The sequence below is a fragment of the Chroicocephalus ridibundus genome, chromosome 5 (assembly GCF_963924245.1).
Source record: "Chroicocephalus ridibundus chromosome 5, bChrRid1.1, whole genome shotgun sequence".
Classification (NCBI taxonomy): Eukaryota; Metazoa; Chordata; class Aves; order Charadriiformes; family Laridae; genus Chroicocephalus; species Chroicocephalus ridibundus.
In genome coordinates, this window is record NC_086288.1 from 13,320,730 (window position 1) to 13,340,288 (window position 19,559).

Here is a 19,559-nt window from a genome sequence, read left to right on the forward strand (position 1 = left end):
ACAGGCTAAGATAGCTGCTATAGTGTGGAAGTCTGGAACTCCTCACTACGCCGGTACTCCGAACGGCTGACCAACTCTCTCACACAGTACACAGAAATATTTTTCATTGACGTATCTGAGAAGCTTGCGGTAGTTGGTGAGGTAACTTCTGACAGGGGTCTAGTTCTCTTATGCTTTTTCAGGGCGATGAGCATACGCCGTGTTCTTCCATTGTGGCGAATCACAAGTGCTTGTGGAATAACTTGTGTAGCTTAAGAAGTTACTGCCCTCCAGCTGACAGGTGATAACTTTGTGTGTGCCCCCAATTGTTTTAATGCAAAGACGACAGGGTTTGCTTAAATGACTCTGAGAATCAATAACTTCTAGAGCTCTGTGAACTACCCAACTATTCCTCCAGCTACACCTTAATTTCCTAAGATTTCCTAAGATTGCAAAAGAAAGGTAGAAATAAGCAGACCTGGCTATTCCAGAGCACTAATCTCTCTGATCATCTCATAGAGGCAAGCTGAAAGTACCGATAGGTAGAAACTGTGAAAAAAGAGAAATACTAAGTTATACTTTTAGTCCTTTTGATGTTGTTGCCATTGACATTTCCAACTGTTCATATTTTGGCTTCAGCACAAATACATGACTTCAGGTAGATGTTTGTTTTTGTTTTCTGAATGAAGTAAGTATCTGAGTAGATTTTTCCATTTATAATTGCACTGAAGTTCTGAGTATCATACATTACTACAGGATAAAGCTTCGGGTGAGAACACACAGATTACTCCGTACTTGCGGTCCATGTGCAAGAGTCTGGCTTAAAATAGATGCAGGGTGCCTTACCCTGTTTTCATGGGGACCACAACAGTTACTAGAGAAGCAGCACATCAGCTTGTTGGGTACCCAGTGGCACCCGCAGTTCCTAGTGAGATGCCCTGGAAAGTGTTCAGAGCGGGAGCTCAGGTAATACTGAAGTAATTTAAGTCGGAATGAACATCTAAGTACTTCGTGCCTGGAGGTGCAATTTTTAACAGAAATCTGGAGCTGAGGTCTTCACTAATGGCAGAGATCGGAGTCCTAGCAGTAAGCCCCATTCTTCCCTTCGACTGGTAAGAAATGCGGGAATAGCTCCATACAGCCAGGCCAGCGTGTGGGGAGCTTTGAAACTTTTCAGAAAAGGGGATTATTTTTTGATACTCTTAAGTAGGGAAGCAGAGTTTAAGAACAAATGAATGAACAAGCTGAAAAAAGTGTGGTGTAGAAGGCAGCAATCCCTTCCACCAGCTGTTAACCCAAAGAAGCAAAGGTTCTTACAGGTGAGCTGTGTTTTTGGCCTGGGTAGAGGACAAAAGCTCCTTCACAGGAGGAAATGTGGGAGAAGGAGGAGGATTACGTTGCCAAGAAAGAGGTAGGACAAAGGGAAGCAGGGGGAAGCTGAGCAATGGGTTGTCTAATTTGGTAGTCTGAGAAGCACTAATGTTGTGGGTAAAGGGGAACGGAGGAGTGTGAAGAGAGGCAGGTACAACACATCGGCGCTAGAAGACAAGAGGAAAGTAACAGCATTTTTAAACCCACATTTGTAAGTCTTTTCTGTAAGAAATCCTTTTCTAAACGGCTGTTATTTGATCGTATAGGAAAGAGAGATGCTATATCTCACAGCATGAAATGTCTATCTCTGGAGTATTAGTAGTTAAGACCTTTCCGACACCTAATTTAGGTACGCTGGAAGTCAAACGGGGACAAACTCTTCCTGGAAATAGATAAAGATTTCCAGCTGATGACCTTCTCTTAAGTTAGAGCCAAGACTTCAACATGTAATGGCAAAAACGAAAGGAATGAAGGCGCACATCTCTGCTGCTGGTGAGATGGGCAGCTCGCAGCCGGGCTCTGAGACACTCCTGTTACTGGCGGTGCTGCGTCTTGCCACAGAACTGGTGATGGTCCTTTGGCTCTCTCCCCTGGCCACCTGGTGAGTGGCACACACGCTACCGGCTGCTAGGGGACATTTAACAGAAGTTCCTTAAGTGCTGCGAGAATCTCTGTATGAGGATGCGCTGGAGCTGAAATGGAAAGGGTACTTCACCTGGCTTCAAACAGTGAAGACCCTTTTTATTAAGCTTTCCGTGTATGCTTTTGTATTCCTCACCTTTTTTTTTAATTTAGCTGCTAGCTAGAAGTACAGACAGGCTTTTTGGCACAGTCAGGTGTGATTGATTTCAGCGTATCCGCTTAAGCGCAGCTCTTCAGCGTTGCTTTGTGTGCGCGTGGTTCCTCCGCGTTGTTCTGAGACCCGGTTGTGCTTCAGAGGTGGTATGGAATCTATGCGACGAGCTCTGCTTCTTACAAGAGGCAGCCTCTCCCTGCGGGTTTCTACAGCTAAGTGTCGGAGAGGTGAGGTTCCCGCCTGTAACCGAAAATCTCAGATCATTCTCTAGGTCTATGCAATCTTGCTCTTCAACATGCTGCTTTATGCCGACCTAGTTAATTACTGCGCGGGCGAGAAATGTTTTTACTGGTGGTGTTGGAGGTGTGTGGAGCTTTGGTCAGGTTTGTAACATCTGAAATGGACAAAGGAACGCTAAAACATTGAAGAAGTTAGGATCTAGCTGTACTCCTAGGCTTTTTTTTTTTTTCTTCACTGAAAAACATTATTTTGTCCATGCGTGGGAGCGGGACTAGCTCTTACATCTGAAGCTGGTGGCTCATGTAGAAGGGTCCAGGCTTACCTCATCCTTGGCAAGCAGCAACTCTTCTAGATGCGTGAATGGAACGAAACCGTAGAGTGAAGTGAGCGCGCTTTATACAGATGGCATCGAGACATAGACAGCCATGGTATTGCTGATAATACAGACATAACCACAAACAGTTTTATTTTTCAAATAACCACTATTGTAAGTTACCGGGCAGACAGGATAATGCTGTGTAATCCACAGCGGAAAAAAATCTAACCGTGAGTTGCAATTCGGAATAAAGATCTGAATATCAAAATTTCTGGGTTGTGGCAAGAAAAATTGAAAGGGGAATCCCATCCCAGAGACCACAGGTTTTGCTACTGTTTCTTGGACAAAGTCCGTCCTGCTTAGCAAAGGGTTCTGTGCCTTCACACAACTCATCTGGGTAAAGCGTGCTGCAAGGAAGGCTGAGCTCTTGGCATCCTCTGCTAATTGATTTCACCAACTTTAGGGCTTTGGAGAATTACATCTGAGCTGATCAGGGAGCCAGGGGCAGCCCAGAGTTGATGAGAAAGCGGAGAGGTGCCGGAAGCCTCAGCCCTTACTCACCGTGACATGTGCAGCAGGGATCGCAGCGACGCGTGAAGATTGTCACAGCCGGAACAGGCTAAATTCAATTTCTGCCTCGTAGAGACAGTTCAAATAGCAGGTATTAAGCTTATTAAGTGAAAAAGATCCAAGTGACGCTATCTACTTCTGATCTAATTGTTCTCCAAGAGAGATAGTGTTTTAATAAGCTTGCAACAGCTTCTGCCTTTCAGCAAATTAAATAAGTGGGTCATTTCTTCCTCCAGCTAGCTTGAGGGTGAGGGAAAACTGTCACTGCTAAAGCTAATGCAGCTTTTATTCACGATTAGAGCGAGGGGTCTGTTGAGACTTTTTTTAGCCTTGCTGTGCTTATAAGGGAGACAGCCACAAGAAGAGCTTTGAAGACACTTTTACTGTAGGAGTCATACTGCTACGTAGGGAAAAAAAAAATAAATTTAAAAGCCTTCCTGCTTCTTCCTGTGAAAAATATTTAGTGTACTGATATTTATAGCAGGCAAAAGCATTACGGTGCTGCAGGCCTGCCTCTTGCTGAATAAAACAAAGCAAGAGCAATGTTTCGCTTAAGTTTTCCAAAAGACTCTGTCTGCAAAATGTATTTTATAACAAGTACTGGGATAAAAGGGTGAGGCCGACTGGGAAGCTGCCTGTTAATTTCTGCATCTTGTCTACCTTTTGTTAAAGCACAGCAGAAAGGGTTCCCTGTTGTGCTATGGCAGGGATGTGTGATTTTCGGAGTGTGATGATATTAAGAATTGCCTTGTGATGGGGAGAGTCCCCAGCCTTTTCACAGTTATTCCACCCTCCCCTCGCCTTCAAAATTACCCTTTAAGGACATGAAGCAGTGAACATCTACTGTCACGTGTCCAGGGTGAAAGAAGAGGGTGAAATAAGAATCCCAGCCCTTTCCACTTCAGAAAAGCTCTGCAGTGATGGCAGAATCGCGCAAATCATGCTGTTTCTCCACAGTTTGGTTTCTTTCGTCGGAGAATTAGCGTTGAAAGCAAGGATCTGAGTAGAATGGTGTAAGAATCGTCCACATACCAAATATCATTGCTCCGTGACAGCGGTGGTGGGAGTTCTGTAGCTGTGATGGTTTAGCTCCTGCTGGTAAACAAAGCCTGCCATAATCGGTGCTGTGGCTCTGTGCCCTGGCAGGGGTGACACAGTGCCTCGCTGATGGACACCCTCGGCTGGCCTTAGGAAAAGGGAGCTGCTTATGCAAAAGTAAAACGGAAGTTAAGGGCTCTTTCTTGTTGTCGGGTGGTTTTTTTGTTCGTTAGGGATGTTTTTTGTTTTAGTTTGTTTAAATACAGATCTAAGTACAGTACTATCCTTGCTTGCAAGTCACGGCTTTCTACCACAAGTGTAGTTTCTTCCAGAACCTGCCAAAAGGGCCTGAATAGAAATTCCATCCTCTGGTGTGACTGGTTGTGGTAGGCGAACAAGGATTTGACTTACTAAAGGTACTATCTTATAGGTCTGCCTTGTGGTGTTCCTTTTAGAAGGGTTTAGCTACAGGTGATTAGATACCTCCATTAATGGGAAATTGTATTATTTTTTTTCCTTGCAAAGACCATTTGAGGGAAGATCCTAAGAGAAGAGAACCCTAAAGGAACAGCACTGCAGCTCATCCCCTCAGAGAGCAACTGAGGGCAGCCAGCACCGTGAGCAGGAAGCTGTTTCAGTCTAGCCGGTATGAAAAGCTTACGGCAGGGATGCTCAAAGGTCTGCCTTTCTCCCCGAAAGGAGCCACCCCTTCTGGCTTCCAGCGACACAGTTTGTTCTTTCTGAAACTTCAGCTGAAGGAAGCCCTGGCTGGCAGTAATCGATATGTCACATCTGCCTGGTAAGAGCATTCACCAAGGACATCGGGCTCCTTGGCTGTAAAATCCTTTCTGTCTGGGGCATTTCAAATCCACGCTCCCAGAGTCCTGCATCCCAGGCTGGTTAGAGAGGCCCCAGCGCCTCTGCTTGGAAGCAGATCATGGCCCTCATCCTGCAAGGGTCAGGAACACGCACAGAGCGTGACACAGCTGTGCAGCACAGCGCTTCATTCATGTGCCTGAAAGGGAGGGCGTAGGTCTGGGAATTTGGGCCTTCCAGTTGCCAGACTCTGTATTTCACTTACCAGCAACTCGAGCGCAGTAATTTATGGTCTGTGTAAAGCACATACCTGTGGCACTTCTTGCTCTTCAAACGACCTTTTAAAAGAAAGTGACACATACAGCTGCCTGAGGAATACTTGCAGCCTGCTCTGCAGTACTGGCCAGGATTGTAGCTCTGCACCGCTGTTGGGAAGAGCAATATTTACAGTAATACAGAGTCTAGGCTTCATCTGTAGTTAGGGGAGAGGGCAGCTTAACGTAGCTAACGGTAACTGCCTTCCCTGCAGGCTTGCCGTGGAATTGGGGCATTTCAGGTTTGAGAACGAGCACTTGCCGTGCCAACTCGTAAGATCAGGACTGCGGTGTTGGGGAAGAAAACTCTGGAACAGGGAGCATCACCACTAACTTAAAGCTTGAACAGTCACTGGTTGAGGCACATCACCTACTTATGATAGGGAAATGAAAAAGATGGCAGCAGAGACGTTACCTGGGTTTTCTTCCAAAGGCTTTTATTAATAAACACCTGGAACATTTAAGAGTTACTACAGGCCTTGACATGGAAGTACTGCTTTACTTGCTCTGCCTCATCTTCCCTAGCTATCTAAACGTCAGCCCAACTCCAACTGTTGCTTCTCTTCCCTCCTCTCGCCCTACCTCCGTCTTCCGGCGCAATGCCACGTTTACAATCCATCTGTACGATACCTATGTCATACCCCTGAGCACCACTCCATGCACGAGAGTTACTACACTAACGCAGCTCTCTTGTAGCCTAGGTGCTTAGCCACAGTTCCCCTGGGCCACACAAAGAGGCTCCTGAACACTGTTGATGTATGATTTCAAGTCAGACGTGGGATCACCAACTTCTCTCAATAAATAAATTTTATCTTCTAACAGGTTCCAGTGTAGCTTTAGGTTCTGAAGATAAATAAAAGAAAGTCTTTCAACATGAAGATTGGCCCTTTACTGAAACAGCAAGATTGACAAGACTACAAATTTAAACCATTTAGAAAAGAAATACTCGAAGCAGAGGAGGAAATACTCCCTGGTCGGTGTGTCCTCTGGAGGGAAGCATAGAAGAGACAAAGATAACAGTCGCCGTGTGTACATACCTACAGGCCCTATGGGTGTAACGGACACATGCACGTTCATCTGGAAAAGTGAGGATATTACTTTATGACGTAGAATAGTTAGCCTCTATTTCCTCACCTCCTCTTCCTGGAGGGGACCTTCCTCACACTGCGCTATTACCCACTCGCTTTTAATGAACTCGTCATCTCAAGTCATGTAAAAAATGTAGCGTGAGCTAAGATTTGTTCCTGTCTAAACCACGTTAAACTTCCTTTGTATTGCAACAGAAAAAGATTTAAGAGAATCTCACTGAGTAGTCGAGCCTCATTCCCTTTGGTACTTGCACAAGCTTAACGTGAAATAAATAAAATGAGCATGCTTTTAGGGCAAGTTGTTTTACAAACAAACACACGTGTTTTGATTTAACTACTAAGGCCTCCACATTCATTAGAGGATTAAATCCTTAAACACGAGGGTTAGTGAAAGGATAAAGCTCATTTGCCACCCGCTTCTCAAACCCTGACGCGGCAAGACCACCACGACGAGAACACCGACTCTCTTCTTCCTCCCTTGGAGGCTCCAGATTAACAAACGCTGAACGGCAAGTGTAACTCCAAACAAGTGCCCGAAATAATGTTTAGTCAAGGGTATTTCCTCACCCTTCAATAGCTCCCAGCTTCAAAAGTTTTTTTCGAAAATAAAATAGTGGTGAGTTAAGACACTGCAATACCAGGTGGCCTTCCAACCCGTTACAGCAGCCTGTCAGGGTCTTGGTTAAAACTAAAGTCACACACCAGGGACAGGTGATCAGAAGGGTAATTGAATGAGGGCAGCCTGTTGGGCCCGATTTGCTCTTCAGTCAGCAAGCCCAGGGCTGAGTTCACATTCAAGGCATGCTGGGAATACCAGATATAATCCAGTGTGTGCCGGCACTCTCCTGAGGGCCGGATCTTCCAGGTGGTGTACGGGGGCTCTGACTGCCCGTCGGGGCTCAGCAGCTTGTATGCACTGTTTAAGTTGAGGCTGGAGTTGGAAAATTCTCTGTAGACCTCCTCGGTTGGCTCCGCGTTGAAGTCTCCGCAGACGATCAGAGGGATCTTCGCACCTTGGGTGATATTCTTCAGGTTCTGGAGAAGATCACAGCCTTGCGCGGACCGAAACCTCTCCCAGCCGGTTCGGGCTTTCAGGTGGGTGACAGCAATGCAGAAGAGTCTTCCAGTTTCATTGCACTTCAGTGTCTGAGCTATGGCCACTTGGTTGGTCTTCAGCTTCATGGCTGTTAGCCGGATGTTGGCGCTGTTGATGAGCTCAAAGCGGTCTTTGAGGAAGAACAAGGCGCAGCCATCCGGCCCGTTGTTCCGCTCCACGTCTAGGCACGGGGACCACGGCTTGGGGAAGAAAGTACACTGGTAGCCCAGTCGGCTGAGGAGCGGCTCGAAGGTGTCAAAGTAGTGGTCGACTTCTTGCAGGCACAAGATGTCAGGCTTGTAGGCAAGGATTTCCTCCAGGATGAGGCACTTCCTCTCTTCCCACTTCAGCGCTTCCATGGGGCACTGAACAAAGTTGTCTTTCCCTTCTCCGAGAGCTGAAATTAGCAGAGAGGGGGGAGAGAAAAAAAAAAACATTACCGATAGCTAAAATGGATGAAAAAGGATGGTCTTCCTCCAGGTTTTGCTGAGGCCAAAGGCTCTGCTCTCGGGAGCCGGCTGCCTGCAGCCCCACACGAGAGCAGGCCGGCGGTCACAGTGCGAGAGGTTACAAAGGGAAGTGGCGTGAGGCTTTTGCAACACTTTGCTCTCTCTGTAAAGCGGGTGCACGTCAGTTTACGTGCAAGCGATGGGTTTTTCAGGAGGAGCTGCTGACTTTGAGGGTGCCAGGCCTGCCAATGGGTGTGAGAACCCCTTTCCAAAACACTGAAGTCTCTCCAAAAAAATTATGTTCCCTTTACAGATACAAGTTAGATGGAAGTCTTTCCCCGCCCCCCTTACCAAAAGCCACTGCACTGTGGCAAGTGCTTCCACATGTGTCTGACACAGCTTGAGCACAAGAAAAAGCAGTGGGGTAAGCGTGATTTGACTGCAGAACCTTAAGGCAGTCCCCAGGTGGGGGATTTCCCACCCCAAAAGATTTTAAGATGCGGCTTGTTGGATAAGTCAACTTACAGCCTTGATTTTAGGGGGCTGAGAAAAAAAAAATCCAGTTAAAATTGTTTTGAAAAATGAAGAATTCCTGTAACGGATCTGAATTCCCTGAACAGTTCACTGAGAAACTACTGAGAAAACTGTAGAGAAGCTTTACAAAGAATAAAGCTCACGGAAGGATGAGTCTTTTCTACGGGTTTGTCTAAAAGCGATGGGCCACAGCTGTTTGAATATACTGTGTCCAGTTAAGACAGGCATTCAGAGATACCTTGGGCATCACAGTTTCAAGGAGAGATCTTTTTTTTTTTTTTCCTTTCCAACAGAACGGACGGCAAGCCACTATTTCAAGGGCTGAAAATTTCCCCCGCCAGCCCACAGTCAGTTGTGCCTCACGTAATCCACCTCTCTCCCTTTGCTCTGCCCATCCCAGCCATGCTTAATTAGGTAGGCATTTAGAGTTTTCATAGCTGCGTTTGATCTCAAGGTCACACCTTGAGCTTAGAGGCGGGTCCTACCTTGGGCGAGGATGTTCCACTGCATGACCCGAATGGGGCGGTGGTTACTGACAGCGTTTTTCTTCAGGTCCACGAAGTCCCTCTGAAACCGGGGTGGCCGTTTCTGCAGAACGATCTGACATTCCTCCAGCAAATCCTTGGGGTCTATAGGATCCAGCCGTGCCGAGTCCGGCTGCTCCAGGCAGTCCTGGTGCTGGGACACGGCGCCGCTGCTCAGCGTCTTGGCGAGGGCGCTGTAGAGCCGGCTGGTGCTGTTGCCCATGGAACACACTGCAAAGAGAAAAAGAAAAAAAGGTGTTAGAGATGTCCACCGTGACTCTTCCCGGCACTGAGGTGCCTTACAGATAGCCTTGTTACAGTGCCAGCGGCTGGCGGCTCGTGCAGGAGCCTGCTCCTGAACCTGGGATAAAATAAGAAGGATGCAGAGATGGGGTTAGTTCTGTCCAGTCTCGTCGTGTTTTGCTTATTATCCGGGGCTGCTGACCTCTGCAGCACGTGAACCCTCTGGTTTAAAGCATCCTGCAGGTGTCTTCTAAGGGAAGGAAGGAGCCTTTTATCTTAGCAGGGCTAAGATTAACTTCTGCACGTCTTGTAGGAAACAGAATAGAGGGTACTTTTTCCCTTCTCACAGAGGAGAGAGCCCAGCAGGTAGGCAAACGCTGCCTGCTCCTTCGTTCATGTGCAGCATTTGTCTCCAACGGAGACGAACGGTAGCTGCGGAGGCGTTTGCACAGAGCTCACCGCAATCCTACCCATCGCGCGTGCCCCAACATCTCTTCCAACCCTTCCTCGGGAGAAGGGTCTTCCCCTGAAGTGCCACCCTCGTCACAGAGGCCACTGTCCCGCACTCTGCCCGACCACTTGGTTCGCCTTCAGCCGCGGGCAGGAGGGGCAGCGCCGGCACCACGGCCACGTGCGCAAGAGGCAGCGCCGACAGAGTCCCCTCGTTGCCTCAGCTTATCGACCCCGAATGCACTCTGCAAAGGGAATCTTGAGCAGAAGAACCTCAGCGTTGCGTTGCTGCGGGCCTACAGCAGATTTTAAGTAAGATTATTTGTACCTTTGAGTTACTTAAAAATCAGAAGAGACTCGTCATCTTGCGGCACTACCCACCACACTTGTGTGTTCAGCCTTTGCCGGCCTGCACGACAGCATTATCAATGGTAAGAGCCTGGTGACAGACACGCGACGGTGGCTGACCTGGCTAGAGGGGACGGCAGGAAGATGGAAGCCCTAACAGTTCAATAAGCATACTTGGGAGGAGTAAAAGAGAAAAGAAAGACGCCACAGCAGGAGCCTCGTGTCCTTGTTTTTAGGGAAACAGGTACTTCTAAAGGCACTAAAATACTTGCTTTAACATATGTTGTGTGTGTGTGTGTAAGCCAGCGGGATAGCATGTCTGAACAGTTCTAAGAAAGTCATAAATTGAGGATTTAAATTGTATGTAGGGCATCTCTCCCCATCTCCATCTTTTTATTTAAAGTACCAGGAGTTCCTCAAGCTGAGATGCCAGCTGGGGCTCACACGCACAAATGTCTTTCTAGGGGATCTGTGCGTAAAGCGTTCCAGCTTCTGCAGCCTTGCTTAGTTTACAATTCTTGTCAAGGAGCCAGGTACAGCTGAAGTGGGAGAAATGCCATTTAACGGTGAGGGAAGCGGGCCCAAATGTGAAATCCCTAAGCAGGACCCCGACAGCGCTGCGAGGGGATGGGGAGCAGGAGCGAGAGCCTGCTCTGTAGTGCTTACACAAGTTCCAGCTCACACGCCACCAGAGCTGCCAGGCAGCCATGCAGAAACCCAAAGAAATCAATAGAGCTTTTAATGAAAGCTCCACAGGGAGCTCCTCGCCTATTTTTGGGGTAGGTACAACCCATACTTCAGTGCTGCAACTGGAGAGAAGTACACGGTGCCTTCTGCTACCTCAGGGATGCCGTCGGCAGCTGAGAGCAGCCACAAGCCCTGCATCCCACACAGCTCTGCCCCAAATCCACGTCCCTGCCCTTCCCTCCAGGCACAGCATTAGCCAGGCGGTGGGAAGCTGTGCCTTCTGCACAGCCCCTGCCACACCGTGGACGAACATGGCTCAGGCAGAGCTCTCCAAAGGAATAGCGGGGAGTTATTCTGCGCCAAGAAGGTGTTAGCAAGAGCCTAGGCTGCTCATTGCTGGACCCAAATCAGATGTTGAAAGGGACATGGGAGCAGCGGGGACAAGCTAGGTGCCACGTATCTGCAGCCAAAAGTCTACCCTAGAGCTGCGAGCAGCTTACATCGGTTACAGCAGGGTGAAGTTTAAGTTTAGTCGCGCACCTGCCAAGCTGCAAACAAAGCCAGAGCATCATCCAAATCTCCGCATCCCTGGGGTCACGGGGTATCCGGCTCTTAATGGGGGCTCAGGCACAGTCTAACCCGTACAGGATGTGCTACAGCCCGGCTCCCACAGCTTTTAAAGTCAGGAAGGTTTCAGGAAGGAAAAAGAGCTTCTGTTGTCTTTTGAGAGCCCAGGGAAGGTTGGGTGAAAGAGGGCCTGGGCTGTAAATCAAACGCTTCCAGGCCCGCTGTAGGTGGCTTGGGAGCCCTTGGCTGCAGCGGGACTCTGGCGGGAAGACTCCAGCTTGGGATGACTGATGAACTGCTCGAGTTCTTTCTCCCCCAAGCGCTGAAACTGTCACAGCAGAGACTGAACCATTCTGCAGAACAGGGGCCAGGCCAGCAACCTGACCACTGAAACTGCAAACACCAAATCCATTTGTTACTTTTGCAATGCTTAACGTGCCCCTGGCAACGAGGCAGGTACAAGGTCACCGTTCCGAGATCCTTACAGTCCCAGTTAAATGACCTGTAACTCGCTGGGACAATGTCTGCTGCCGGCGCTGTGACACCGCGGCACTGGCGTACGCAGAGGACTCCTGAGCTTGCACTTTAGCGGTGGGTGGTGAACATGGACGCAATTCTCTTGGGGCGATGTTGCAACACGGGACGCCAGCACAGCAATTACTATTCAAGGGTCTTTAAATAATAATAGAAAAGCCTTCCTCTCAGCAAGGGTGGTGCCTCAGCACTGTAAGGGCAGGGCAAGGATTTAAAGTGTTCACTAAGCTTCAGAAGAGGGTGCAGAGTTCAAGGTTTCCTGTGTCATCCAGCCCTAGCACAGAAGAGATGAACTTCTAGGATCTCAGTCAACACGCAGTCATGGACTTTATTTTAAGGACTTTGCTTCAAAGATGAGGGGCGCAGCATGCAGGGGGGCTGCAGAGGGGTGCCAGAGCCAGGGCCCTTCCCTTTTGGGCAAGGTGAACAGGAATGAAACCATTTCCCTTCCTTCCCTCTCCTACCTCCTCCCAGCGCTGCTTTTGGCCGGGAGCAGGGATTGTTCACCGCAGGGATTTGGCCCCACCAGACCTGCAGCCTGCTCTGTAGCTGCATCAGCCTCCACAGCCGAGGAGGCCGGCAGCAGCCGGAGATGCCCTCCCTACAACCCCCGTTCTAGGACACACTTGGCAGATGCCATCCCCATGTGACAAATCCTGTGCTACGGGGTATCGTACTACACGTCCAGCCTCGTTTGGGCCAGCTGTGGGATTGCAGCCCTGGGCCATCCGCATTCAAAGCGGTGGTTGCTGCTGCTTGGAGTTAAGAGTCCTGATTTTGGCCAGATTTAAGACCTAGGCCAGTCGGGACCCTGATAATGGGGTTGGGAGAGCTCGTCACAGCAAGGGAGGTGCTGCCTAGTCAACGGGAAACACCAGAAAGAGGAGGGAGCCTGCAACTGTGCCCCGAGTGACACACAGAATCAGCACTTGGCACCAGCTCTGGAAACCCTTTTCCTCATGAGCGCTCTAATCGTGAGCTGGACTCTGCCAGCTCGCAGGCACATATGCTCCTCTTCCCTGTAGCTCCGTGAAGCTTCGATCCTGCTGTTCATCCTGGCCCGGCTTCAACAGGAGAAGTGGAAGCACCCTGCCCCAGCCTGGCTCGCAGACCCTTCCCGTAACAGGGAATAAACACACCTCACCCCCACCCCAGCTGAGAACGGTAGGGAACGGTGGATCTCCCCCATGCCAGGTGAGAAACACAGCCCCAAATATTGCATGGGGGGTGTCAACAGATGACCTCTCCTGCCAGCAGCAGCCTGGAGCAAAGGTGGCAGCGGCCCCAGTTTTCACAGGGAGCCTCTCCGCCAGCGTGCGGTTTTAGCCCCGGTCGGAGGCGAGTCGATAGACAGGGCTTCGGGCCGAATCTGAACCACAGAGGCCGCGTCACCGCTCCGAGCCTCGCCGCAGGGCAGCGGGGAGGGAGCGTGGAGCACGCCAAGGTGCCATCCTCACAGGGACCCCGGGCAGAGCCTGCACCCAAGGACATGCAGGACCCTGAGTGCTTTCCAAGTCTCATTTTGGGAATGAGGACCGGGGCGTGATCGTCGATAGCAAATGGTACAGGCAAGCAGGGACCCGATGCCTCAGCACCACCTGCCTGAGGCCAAGACGGGCTTTCCCCGCACACCGGCTGTACTGGAAAAAACCCCCCACTGAGAGTCAAATACGTCCCATGCAACACGCAACGCTGGCAGAGAAGGGAACGGTTCCGCTTGCCGACAGCGTGCTTCCAACAGCAGGATAAAGATGCTGACCCACTCCGGCACCGGGAGAGCTTCCCCAGGGAGAATTTGGGATGATTCCCAGCAGCCAGCCCGCGTTCGGGCGCAGAGTGAGCCCTGCCACCCAGCCCCGGCCCAAACCCCTCCGCGGGCGGCCTGGCAGCGCCGGGCACGTTGTCACTGGATGTCACTCGCTCACACTTTTAAGGCTTAAAATTAACGGTTCCGGTCCATTTTCAGGGTACGGAAAGGTGGCACGTGCTGCTAGGGGGTGATGTGGGGCTGAGCCCCCCGATGTTGGGGGTTGGTGGTGGATGCCGGGGGGGGATGGGGCGAGATGACGCGTAACGTCCCTTCCACCCCAAACCGTTCTACGATTGATCCCGCCCCGGTTAACCGGTGCCGGCGCTCCCGGAGCCTCCCGGCTCCAACCCCGCCCGCTGCCCGCAGGATACCTCAGGCATTACCCTCCCCGCACGCCCCTATTCCCGCCGGTACCCACCTGTGCGGGGCGGCGCCCCCGGTGCGGGCGGGCCGCCCGCCGCTGCCCGCGGTGCGGCGGGGCCGAGGAGCGGCGGCGGCAGGGGGAGGCAGTGCCGGTGCGGGCGGGCGGCGGGGGGAGCGCAGCGGAGGGCGGGCAGCGCCGAGCAGAGGCAGCGTGCGGGGCTCTGGTACATGCTCCCGGCGGGGCGGGCGGGCGGAGCGGATCGGTGCGGGACGGGGCGAGCGGCGGCTCCCGCACCCCCCCCGCGGCGGCGCTTATAGAGGCGGCGGCGCCCGGCGCGGCCAGTACATCCGGCACCTACCACTCGCGTCCGCGGGGGGGGGGGATGGGGACACACGCAGACACAGGGACACGGGCACGCCCGCGCCGAGCCCGCCCGCACCGTCTCCCGCCCTCGCTCCGCGACTTACGCTGCCGCGGGCGCGAAGATTGCGCCTGGAGGCGGGGGGGAGGGAGGGGGGAGCTGCGCATCCCACCTTCCCCCCCCTCCGCCGACGTGGAATGGTCTCGCCCGGCGGAGGCTTTCCGTTGGTGACGTCGGGGAGCGGAGCGTTGTGTTCCCACGGACGTCACGGCGCGGGGGGTGGGTGGCTCCGTGACCTCAGCACCCGGGGCGGGGGCGGGGGAGGGACGGGACGGGGAGCCAGGGGGGGCCGCCGCGGTGCCGCATCCCGCGGAGCCACGCGCACCCCTCGAACGCAGGGTGGGGGGGGGAAGGCCGTGCCCACGCGTGGTGTCCCGCGTGGGAGCCTGCGGGGCGCTCCGGAGGGGGTGTGATGGGGGGTGACCCCTTCTAACGAGGTCTCGCCCCCGCAGCGGGGGGCTGGGGGGTCCCGGCGGCGCCCGTGGCCGGTCAGGACGGGTCAGACCACGCGTTTTCCTTGTGAGAACGGGACTTTTCCTGAAACGTTGGGTATTTCAGAGGGGCATCGCCAAGGGCGTCGCCGGCGGAGAGAAAGGTGTCATCGTCCCACTCTGCTCAGCGCTTCTCAGGCCTCACCTGGAATAACGTGTTCGGTTTGGGCCCCCGCTATGTAAAAAAGCCGTGGACGGGCTGGAGAGGGTCCAGGGAAGGGCCACCAAGGTGATGCGGGCAGCGCGCCGTAGGAGGAAGGGCTGAGAGAATGGGTTTGTTCATCCTTGATGAAAGAGGGCTCGGGGGAGACCTTGCCGCCACGTTCTAGTATTTAAAGGGTGGCTACGAACAAGATGGAGAGTCCCTTTTTACAAGGAGTCACGAGGGGTGATGGGTACGAGTCACTCCTGGGGAGATTTGGGTCTCAAGCGGAAAATTTTTCACAATGAGAGCAATCAGCCACTGGAATAATCTCCCCAGGGAAGTGGTGGATTTCCCGACATCGGACGCTTCCAATTCAGCGGGACGGGGTGCTGGGCCATCTTGTCTAGACCATGCTTTTGCCAAGAAAGGTTGGACCAGATGATCCGTGAGGTCCCTTCCAGCCTGCTGTCCTACGTTTCTATGATTTTATGTGTTTGACAAAATACAGAGGTCGCCTTCTGTGAGAGATGCTGGCACAGGAGCTAGGCCAGGCCGGCAGCGCGGTCTTAGACCTGGGTCTCCTTAAAACCTCCTGTGGTTTCCCTCCCCAGGAGGACTGGGAGCGGGGCGCAGCAGCCCCTTCCTGTGCTTTAGTGTTTCAGTACCACCGTTTTTTCCCAGCTCACTGCCCAGTCAGCACGGAGCGGTTCCAGGCAACTTCCGGAGGCGGGAGGTGAGAGAGAGTCACAGAACGGTTCGGGTTGGAAGGGACCTTAAAGATCACCTAGTTCCAACCCCTGCCCTGGGCAGGGACACCTCCCACTAGACCAGGCTGCTCAAAGCCCCATCCAGCCTGGCCTTGGGCACCTCCAGGGATGGGGCAGCCACAGCTTCTCGGGGCAACCTGTGCCAGCGCCTCACCACCCCCAGAGTGAAAAATTTCTTCCTGATATCTAATCTAACTCCAGATGAGATACCTGAGAGAGGATGAATGACTTGCCTGTACAAGTGATGTGCAACCTCTTTCTAAGCTGCCAGCGGAGGAGATTTCACAACCCCTCCGCTCCCGAAAGCCTGTGGCTGATTTTTTGTTGCAGGCACGTACCCACAGGGAGTTTTCACCTTTCTGGGGACTGAACTGGCCCTCCAGGGCTGGAAGCGAATGCTGGGTGTCATCAGAAAGGTGAGACTCCTCTTTTCCAGTGGGTTGGTGCTCTGATGTGATGAGAGCTCTGACTTTCTAGGACAACGGAGGTGCTTGTCTTTCCTAAGCGGAACAGCCTGCCCTGCTTTCCCCAGCGCAGGGGGACGCTTTATCAGGGAGTGTAATGAAAGGATGAGGGGCAACGGTTTTAAGCTGAAGGAGGGTAGATTTAGATTAGATATCAGGAAGAAATTCTTTCCTGTGAGGGTGGTGAGGCACTGGCACAGGTTGCCCAGAGAAGCTGTGGCTGCCCCATCCCTGGAGGTGCCCAAGGCCAGGCTGGATGGGGCTTTGAGCAGCCTGGTCTAGTGGGAGGTGTCCCTGCCCAGGGCAGGGGGTTGGAACTAGATGGCCTTTAAGGTCCCCTCCAGGCTAAACCCTTCTGTGATTCTTGCCTGGATTTTGTACTTGCATTTGGATTTTGTACTTGCATTTTGCACTTTGTATTTGGAAGGTACTTGCTAGGGGTTCAGACATGGCTTGGGAGAGTTTCTAGAGTTTTCTTTCTGCCCATCCTCTACTTGCTTTTTTCCCCGTTTCAGAGTTTTCTGTGTCTCCCTCTCATTTCTAGACCTGTTTTTGGTGCCTTGTACCATTTTGATGCTTTGAACCCTCTCGGCTCTGAGTGATCTCAGTTCTGAGCCACCCTGATTTCATCCCTGAAGGCTTGGGCTAATCTGTTGTTCCCGTCTGTAATTTCATCCATCTGTCTTTGTTCCTCATTCCCTTTTTGATCGTTAAAGCATAGATGGTGGTAGTCTCACAAGCCCTCTACTGACAGGTTTTTTTTCCTCTCTACGTTGCTTTTCTATTAAAAAGAGAGTCAGTTGGACCATGCATAGAGCTGCTGCGGTTTCAAAGGTGGGTCCTAGAGTGAGGTCCTTAAGCACTTAAATGTGGCTGTGGGTGGGCTCATCTACCCCTCCCTAAGCAAAATGTTTGATACCTAAATTGTTTTAAGTGAAGATAATGGAAGAGAGAGAAAAATAATTCATCACGGTTTTAAGGTAGGTAATTAGTACCCTGCTAACTTCTTCAGTTTTGTTTTGTTTTCAGTGAAGATGAAGCAGCCGTGCTGCCTGCCCGCGTGTGCCCTGGGAGCGGAGGGGAGAGGCGGCCGGAGAGCCGCGGAGGAAGGGCTGGAGCTCGGCTTTCTCTGCTTTCGGACACACTGGCCGTTCCTCGCAGGTCTCCCGCCTCCAAGCCAAGCCAAAACTGCCAGCCCTGGCTCCTTGCTAACCGGGCTGGGCTTGTCTGCCGTCAAGTCTGGGCACCCTTATCAGGAGGGCAAACTCGTGACTAAGAGTTTATTTCCACGCCTGCTGTGTGTGATCATCTGTAACCAGCTTCCCCCGCCCCACTACCTTTCTGGAAGATTTCTGGAAGGGAAGCGTGGTTGGTGGTCCAAGCAATCCATGAGCTAGCCCAATGGCCCCCAAATTCTGGTGGGATTTGGCAGAGAAATATATGACAGCGGTGGCCTTAAGGGATAGGGAGCCGCTCACCGCCCAGAGCGCTCAGCGGTCGTTAAGTAATTAATGACGGGGAGGTATGATATGTTTATTATACAGTTTATTACTCCGATGACTGGAGTAGCTGGGTTCAGGCCAAACCACCTCCTCGTGATCGGCGGGGAGGAGGAAGGGGAGAAGGTTTCCTGCTCCCCGCTGGACTGAATGTGCTTTTCTTGGCTCTTTTGGGTGTTGGCTTTCTTAAGCCAAGTGTGTGACCAAGCCGGTGTGACAATAACAAAGGTGTTTTTGGAAGAAACAAAAGTTACCGGCCATGTGTGACGCTGTTTTCCTGCACCTACTGCTTTGTTCCCTGAGATCTGGGAAGAATGGTGATTCAGCTCCAAAAACATGAATCACTGCTTGCTTGGCGCCTCTCGGGGTGATTCAAAAGTCCTAATAGCCTGCCATGGAAAATAAAATTCTGCTGAAAATAGACAAAAAGTGCAGTTAATTTGAGGTACGTGTGACTTAGAGAAAAGAGAGAAGTTTCTTTGGAATGCGATCTCGGCTATCCTGTGCCCATCTGGCTGGTGTTCCCTCTGGCCGGGAACAGTGCGCAAGGGGAGAGAAGGGTCCAGGCCAGAGTCTGCACAGACTACGAGAAGCGCTTTTTTTCCGAACTTTCTGACCCGTTCTTACCCTGGGGGTGCTGGTGCTTCAAACACCCTGGTGAGTGGACAGGGTGTCAACCCTTTTCCAATGCCAGGTAAATCCCAGGCGCAACAGAACTACGGTACTTATTAAAAATATGCGTATGACCAACTTTTTTCCAGCATGTAGTAAAAACAGCGATTTCCACAAAGGTGACTTCCTCGGGATTAATAATGAGGTGAGGATAATGATGGTCAGGCAGCTCCTTCCAACCGGTCATCCCTGCATCAGGAAGAGCACTTGTGCTGCGTTTGGTACTGCTGCCCGAACGCTGCCGGCGTTTTCAGCTTGAAAAAGCGTGATCTGAAAGGAAACTCTGATCCTGGAGGGGGGGGGGGGTGGGGGGGGGGAGATGAACAGTATCCCACTGGATGAATCGGGGAAAAAACCCGTGGCAGTTTGCCCCTGCGCAACGTGGATGGCTGCGAGCGCGGCGGTTTCTAACTGCAGGGTGCGCACACGTCCCAGCACCTTCTCTATTTCTCCCACGAGCGAAGCCATCGCCTGGGGAGGTGTCTGCTGGTGGCTTTCCCATGGGATGCCTTGGCACCCCCGGGATGCCCCTTGGCCCTGCCACATCCCCAGAAGCCCTTCGCCTCCCCACCATCACCTTGCTGTGGGGCATCGCCCCTCCCCTCCCTGCCTCAAGTCTGTTTTGGGCACCTGGGAAGAAGCTGGGAGCCAGGACTCGGTGGCAGACGTGGGCATCTCGGTGGGTTTGGGGGGGGCTGGCCCAAAACAGGTTCGCCTGAGGTGGCAGCAGGGTGGAGGACGGATGTTTAAAGGAGGCGGCGTTGCCATAGATAGCTGAGAGAGCTTTCCAAAGCACTCGGCTCTGATTCCTCAAGCGTTTCGGTGACTAAAGCATTTGGGGAAGTGGAGCTTTGCCGCTTGCACCCAGTATCTGTCTCCCTGAGAAATGAGTAGCAGTAAGTCTGGGGCAGCAGATGGGAAAGTCTTCCGCGCAGCTGAGGAGGAGAGAGGGAACGACAGTGACAC

At 52.0% G+C, this 19,559-nt stretch overlaps 1 protein-coding gene and 1 long non-coding RNA gene across 2 annotated transcripts; one reads left to right on the forward strand and one right to left on the reverse strand.

Annotated features, from left to right (window-relative positions):
* The first annotated feature begins 147 nt into the window (after nt 1–147).
* On the forward strand, nt 148–6,396 carry LOC134515815 (uncharacterized). The gene is made up of 3 exons (XR_010071123.1): nt 148–4,726; nt 4,836–5,109; nt 6,263–6,396. It is a non-coding gene; the product is annotated as an uncharacterized LOC134515815 (long non-coding RNA).
* Nucleotides 5,857–14,605, reverse strand: NOCT (nocturnin). Its single transcript, XM_063335222.1, has 3 exons — nt 14,189–14,605; nt 9,093–9,362; nt 5,857–8,021 (listed from the first exon to the last, which is right to left on the reverse strand). The coding sequence occupies exons 1-3, from the start codon at nt 14,361–14,363 to the stop codon at nt 7,186–7,188; spliced, it is 1,281 nt and encodes a 426-aa protein (XP_063191292.1). The 5' UTR covers nt 14,364–14,605; the 3' UTR covers nt 5,857–7,185.
* Between the last annotated feature and the right edge of the window lie 4,954 nt (nt 14,606–19,559).

Excerpts from the sequence above, each read along its gene's own strand:
- NOCT (XM_063335222.1), bottom strand. The coding sequence starts at position 14,363 with ATGTACCAGAGCCCCGCACGCTGCCTCTGCTCGGCGCTGCCCGCCCTC. Across the intron at positions 9,363-14,188 it reads GGGGGCGCCGCCCCGCACAG|TGTGTTCCATGGGCAACAGC; the intron begins GTGGGTACCGGC and ends TTCTCTTTGCAG. Across the intron at positions 8,022-9,092 it reads GTGGAACATCCTCGCCCAAG|CTCTCGGAGAAGGGAAAGAC; the intron begins GTAGGACCCGCC and ends TGCTAATTTCAG.